This window comes from Sorex fumeus, unplaced genomic scaffold (assembly GCF_029834395.1).
Source record: "Sorex fumeus unplaced genomic scaffold, SorFum_2.1 ptg000055l, whole genome shotgun sequence".
Classification (NCBI taxonomy): domain Eukaryota; kingdom Metazoa; phylum Chordata; class Mammalia; order Eulipotyphla; family Soricidae; genus Sorex; species Sorex fumeus.
This window is the reverse complement of record NW_026606112.1, coordinates 4,317,930-4,324,584: the sequence shown is the minus strand read 5'-3', so window position 1 is coordinate 4,324,584 and position 6,655 is coordinate 4,317,930. Positions and strand designations below refer to the sequence as shown.

General features: G+C 39.7%; 1 protein-coding gene across 1 annotated transcript; it reads right to left on the bottom strand.

The window, feature by feature from the left end:
- Window positions 1-1,995: 1,995 nt before the first annotated feature.
- On the bottom strand, window positions 1,996-6,625 carry TLR1 (toll like receptor 1). The gene is made up of 2 exons (XM_056125586.1): window positions 6,531-6,625; window positions 1,996-4,540 (listed from the first exon to the last, which is right to left on the bottom strand). The coding sequence occupies exon 2, from the start codon at window positions 4,508-4,510 to the stop codon at window positions 2,090-2,092; it is 2,421 nt and encodes an 806-aa protein (XP_055981561.1). The 5' UTR covers window positions 4,511-4,540; window positions 6,531-6,625; the 3' UTR covers window positions 1,996-2,089.
- Window positions 6,626-6,655: the final 30 nt, after the last annotated feature.

The window sequence follows — 6,655 nt, the reverse complement described above, 5'->3', positions numbered from 1 at the left end:
CACAGCAGCAATTTTGGGGTATCTGGAAGTCTGAAGGTTCCATCAGGCTGCTGATGCACTTGCCTTACAGGTAAAGATTGACCTGCTGATGGCACCATACTCCCTCCACATTATTTTTAAAGATTACAGTATCACTGTACCACTGTCATTGGTTTACTTGAGCGGGCGCCAGTAATGTCTCATTTGTCCCAGCCCTGAGATTTTTAACAGCCTTTGTTTACTCTTCTTTCCCGATGTTGGGAAAGATAACAGTAAAAAATACATAATTCAAGATTTACTGTCTTAACACCGTACCTTTCTTCTAATGGGTGTAAAATACATCATAAATAAGTATAGTACTGTGTTCCTTTGTTGGAGATTTGTATATTTTCAGAATTTTCATTAACAATAAACCTGCAGCAACACATTTGTAAATAAACATTTATCCCACATTGTACAGTATTGCATAATTTTAAATTTTATTTCAACTGCTTTATTTAGGATGGATTTCCAGAAGTGAAATTTAAATCAAAAGACATGATTTCTGTTTGTTTTTTGTTTTGGGCCACACCCAGCAGTGCTTAGGATTCTTCCTGTCTCTGTGGCCCCTGGTGGTGCCTGTGATCCAAGGCATGCAAGGCAACTCTGAACCCTTGTACTATCTCTCTGGTCCCAGAACATGACATGTGCATGTATATTTTTTTAAAGCAGTGTCAATGTTCTTATCCTGACCCTTGGTAATGAATCCTCAATTTCATTTTCATATTAAACCTGAATTTTATTTATTTTTTTTTGTTTTTGTTTTGTTTTTGTTACTGTGTTTGGCATATCGAATACTCTCGGTAGCTTGCCGGGCTCTCCGAGAGGGGCGGAGGAATCGAACTCGGGTCGGCCATGTTGGCCGCTTGTAAGGTGAACGCCCTACCCGCTATGCTATCGCTCCAGCCCACACTTGACAGTGTTCAGGACTTACTCCTGGCAGTGATGAAGAGAATACATGGGGTGTCAAGAGTTAAATTTATTTTATTTAGTAAAGTAGCATAGTTTTTATTGAATGAAACTTATTCAGAAAGATGTGAGGAAAGAGAAAAAGAAGAAGCTCATGTTCAAGAGAAAACATGGTAGTTCCTTCTCTCTCCAAACTGCCCTCTCCCCCAGCATTTGAGGCAGCCTTCCAACTGCGGGCCAATCTTCCTGGCCCTTGTTTCTACTGTCCTTGGGTATTGGTCTAATATTGTGTGTGTTTTGTTTTATATCCCATAAATGAGTACAAATGTCTTTCTCTCCTTCTGACTCTTTTCACTTAGCAGGATACCCTCCATGTCCATTTATCTATAAGTAAATTTCATAACTTCATTTTTCTAACAGCTGTATAGCATTTCATTGTGTAGATGTACTGTCTTTTCTTTAACTGGTCATCTGTTCTTGGGCAGATGACAAAGATAGTTGGAAATGTACACTTTGGAGAAGAACTGCATGCTGAGAGTTGTTAAAGAAATAAATATGATAACCTCTCAGTATCTGTATTGCAAGCCATAAATGCCCAAAAGGGGAGAAAGAGAGAGAGAGAGAGAGAGAGAGAGAGAGAGAGAGAAACTGGGGACATTGGTAGTGGGAAATTAAACTGGTGGAGGGATGGGTGTCGAAATACTATATAACTGAAACCCAATAATGAACAGCTTTGTATATATGTATCTTATGTCTCACAGTGATTCAAAAGAGAGACAGAGAGAGAGAAGAAAAGTGGAAAAGTGCTGCATAGAGGAAGGATAGGGGAGGTGATGGGAGGGAAATTGGGGACCCTGGTTGGTGCTGGGATACGTACACTGGTGGCGGGATGGGTGTTGGAACACTGTATGACTAAAACCTAATCATGAACAGCTTTTTTAAGAGCCTATCCCACAGTGATTCAATACAAAAAGAACATTAAAAAATAAAAATTCACTGTTTACATCAAAATTACATCCTTTTATTCATCTTCATTACCATATATCAATGGTGGATTAAGGTGTGAAGGTACACATTTTTATCTGTCCCATAAACTCCAACATTGTCTTTATATTTGCATTGATATTTCCAAGGAACATCAAAAGTAATAAAGGGAGTTTTTTTAGACCTCTGTTTGGTTTATTTCTTTGGCTGGCACCACCAGCTTAATATTGATGGCAGCTCTTAGGTTAAACCAAAAGAGTCCATGTTTGCTCTTCTCCTTGGGCCATTCCAAATAAGTTCTTCGTGCCATCAGAGTTTTGAGCTTGTGATAGCTTCCAGGAATGGAATACTGTGGAATAGGCTCCAGCAAGATCAGGATTAAGTTATCAGATCCTTCATGAAACAGGTTGTGATGGGCAAAGTAGAGCTCATAATGGCACCACTCGCTCTGGACAAAGTGGGGAGACAAGACAAAGATGGACTTGTAGCTCTTCTCTATGCAGTTGATGATATTTTCCACAATGCTTTTGCCTGGGACAAAGTTTCTCTCATGAAGACAAACCCGGATGTCTTCTTTTTCTAAATTGGGCAGTAATTCTGTCTTCACCCAGGCAGAATCATGCCCACTGTAGGAAATGAAGGCATGGAACTGGAGAGCTCTCCGCAGTTCCTGTACGTGTAGATTCCTGGCTCTGCGTCGGGTCTGGGTCCACTGGCACACCATCCTGAGATACCAGGGCACATCAAAATACACACAGAGGATGGCCGTGGCTATGGCCCACACCAGCACAGTACCCACCACAGTGGCCATCAGCAGAGAGGGGTTGCACGATAATTGAGACAAACGGAAGTCCTGAAGTGGGGTTCCCTTGGAACTTTCTGGATAGTCACACTTGTAGGAAGCAGGCCAGTCCTCTACCACTGCCCTTGAGGCTTGACCTACACTGTGGATAAACTCTCTCAGCTCACATGTACACTGGAATGGGTTGTTCCCGGCTTTTAGTGACCTGATCATTGGGCAGTTCTGGAAGAAATCAGCGGATGGATTGGAAATGGCATTGTAGTCAATGGTCAATACAGAAAGACCACTAAAGGCGCCACATCCGGGCAAGTTGGTTAAAGAATTGAAGGCAACATTGAGTTCTTCCAAAACTTCCAGACTATTGACAGCTTTTGGAATGCTCCTTATTCTGTTATTGTGAAGATCAAGAACCTTGACCCTTAGAGGTAAACATCTGAAAACAGAGTCAGTGAGCAGATTTGAAGACATATTTAAACTTAATAAACTTTTAGTCCAAGAACAATTTCCTTCATTTCCATCATACCTGAGAGCATTTTGGCTGATATCCAACTGTTGCAAAGATTCCATCATCTTAGTCATTTGAATTATATTTGCAAGTTCCTTCAACTGATTCTTTCGTAAAATAAGTGTCTCTAACTGTGTTAAATTTCCACAATTTTTAAAAACTGTATCTGTTAAGAGATTATTGGAAAAATCCAAATATAGAAATGGGCTAGATTGGGATGGGCAAAGCATATGGACCATGCGGGTAGAAGATACTCTAAGGTTTGGGATGTTCATATTTGAAAGTATTTTATAGACAACATGTTGTGGAAATTGGAACACATGACTTACAAGTTGGTGTATAGACACGGCCTTCAGTGAAGTATTATTATAATTAAACTTTCTAAAGTTAAGTTGTTGTCCGAGAGTCACATTTGTCATTGAGAAATACTCTATGTTTGTAGGCCAAACCAACTGAAGGATGTGGAAGAAACAATCCCAAGTTGTTTCAATGTTATTTAAGGTAAGATTCGATATCTTTGGATTCTTCTGAAGATTCAACAGAACATTCAGGAATGAACATCTATTATCGATGATAGCACACTTCATGTTAGACAGTTCCAGATTTACTGCCATGCTGGTTGACACATCCAAGTTATAATGGAAGACCTTTTTTGTGGGGAAAATAATATGTAGGCTCTCTGTGTTAATGTATTGAAGGCTTTCAGGGTCTTCTTTCTCCCCATAAGATTCTCCTAAGACTAGTAACATCTTCTTGATGTTCAAATGAGCAATTGTCTGCATCATAGATTTCTGTAATCTTGTGGCACTCAAGCCCAGAAATTCTAACTGGGTCATGCTGCCAAAGTCTTTGCATATGGGTAGAGTATCAAATGCATTGAATGAGAGGTCTAAGTGCTTGAGGTTCTCAATGGGGTGACAAGAAATTGTTTCCAATTCGTTGTGAGACAAATCCAGGTACACCAATTCCTGGTTGAACTTGAAAACACTGATGTTAAGATATTGGATTCTATTATGAGAAATTATGAAAACCTTCAGCTTTGAGTAAGGTAAAATGTCAGAAGTCTGAAGCTCTGATATAGAATTTTGTGATAGATCTAAGATGGTGGTTTCCACAGGTAGATCCTTGGGAACATGGTTGAGACCTGTTTTTGATCTGTTAACTAAGAACTCACTTTCATCAGATAAGTGAACTCTGATCTTAAGTATTAATATGATGATGACAGCAAGATGATAAATGCTAGAATTAGCTTTAGTCATTTTGTAACACTGGACATTAGGGAAACTGATCATCTTTGGATCTTCTTGATACAGATATGAACCCTAAAGTTGGAAACATATTAAACAATTATATTAAAATAGCATTAATGGAATTAAAAATTATTTTTACTAGAGATTTATTAAACAAGACTAATATCTGGAGTCACACACCTTGGAATATATACACATTGGTAAAAATTTGATAATACTAACCAAATAAATTAGGCTCTTAATTTTATTGTTTTGGACCCACCCCCAAACTGTGCCCAGGATTTACTCCTGGGTCTGTCCTCAGGAATCATACCTACTTGTGCTACGGATTTAACCCAAGTCAGCTGTGTGTAAAGCAAGCGCCTTAAACTCTATATTATCTTTCTATCCCCAAATCAAATAACTTGTTCATAAAGATTGAGTAATGGGTTGAATGATCCCCAATATTTCTGTCCGCATCTAGAAATGGCAAATGTTAGAATTTCTTTGGAAAAAGGAATCTCTGCAGAAATTTGGGATTTGGGAATCAATAGAGTCTCCTGGATATTGCAAGTGGTCTCCATATCCAATAAGTGTCCTTAATAAGAGAAAGGGCAGAGAGTCCTATGACTGAACAGGAGAAAGAAAAACAGAGACACAGGGAAGTTTCTTAGGAAGATGGGCAGAGACAGTAGAGATACAGCCAGAAGTTTGTCACGAGCCTGTAGTAGCTGGGGGAGGCCCGAGAGAGAGTTTGGACTCTGAGTCTTCAGAACTAGCACTTCTGCTGGGTTAAGTCCTCAAATTTGTAGTCACTGGTTACAGTAGTCACAGAAACACAATTTTGCTGTTTATTTGTTTTGCTTTGTTTTATGGCTTTTTTTTTTTTTTTTTTTGGCCCCATACAGAGTTCTCGGTGGCTATTTATTCCTGGATCTGTGCTCAAGAATGATTCCTGGCATGGCTCAGTATATGGTGTCTGGGATCTCAGCCAGGGTTGGCCACATGGCAGGCAAGCTCTTAAACCCCTGTACTGTATCTTTGGTCCCTGAAAAATGGTTTTACCTGTTCACAGAAAGTCATCTGGTCTCAGCCTTACAAGATCATTAAAAACTCAAACCAGGGGGCCAGAGAGATATCACAGTAGGTAAATGCTTGCCTTGCATAGCAGCCAACCTGGGTTCCGCCCCCAACACCACATCTGGTCTCTGATTCCCCACCAAGAGTTGTCCCAAAGGGTTAAAGCAAGGAGTGAGACCTGAGCACCACTGGATGTGGCTCAAAAACCCAACAGCAGCAAAAAACCAACTCAGACCAAACCAAAAAACTCAAACCAGGATTCACAGCGGGGTATTTGATATTCTTGGCCTGCTGCTCCTCATGATTACCATGACTACCTTGGGAGTTCCCTTCCATATAGTAGAATCCAGATGGTTGCACCATCCATTTTTAACACATGGTTTGGAACCTCACTTCGGTTTTATTCAAAAAGTGATTTTGTTATGGTAAAAAGCTTCTTAGAAACCAATTTATCTTGTTTTAAATTTAAACCATATTTAGTAATAACCTACTGATCTCTGTTTTAAGAATTAATGATAAAGCCATGAGCAAGAATAAATTTTAATACTCAAGGAGCTTATTGTCTAGTGGGAAGAAGGAAAGATAACAAATATATGACTAAATGTAATTTCACATGGTGATAAGTGCTTGAGAGACAACGAAAGTAGGATGAGTGAATTAGGAATAATGGTAGATCTAGAACCATGTCTGGTAGTAATATTATGTGGGGTGGAGGAGAAGGGAGGGATTGGTTAACTAACAGATAAGGCCCTTTGGCGAAGTTGACAGGAGTAGAAGCTAGAATAAAGAACATGTGGAATATATGGGCAGTCATCTGTGGAAAAATCTCTCTTGAAAAGGTCTTTGGTTTGTCTGAGGCCCAGACCCTGGCCCAGATCGTGGCCCAGAATTGCACCAGGAAGACTCAGAAACAATTCAAGTTCCAGAAACAATCTGGGTTGCCAAAGTTCCCCAAGTTAGACACAGAAACTTATCTAGGTTTCAGAGTATTGTTGAGACTTACCCTTTTCTAGAAGTGCCAGTGACACCTTGGTTATCTTGATTTCTTCAAACATAGAAGAGAGTCTGGTACATGCCCTTTAGCACCACTCATAAAAAGTCTGCAAGTTAGGAGATGCAGACATTAAA

Excerpts from the sequence above, each read along its gene's own strand:
- TLR1 (XM_056125586.1), bottom strand. The coding sequence starts at position 4,510 with ATGATCAGTTTCCCTAATGTCCAGTGTTACAAAATGACTAAAGCTAAT.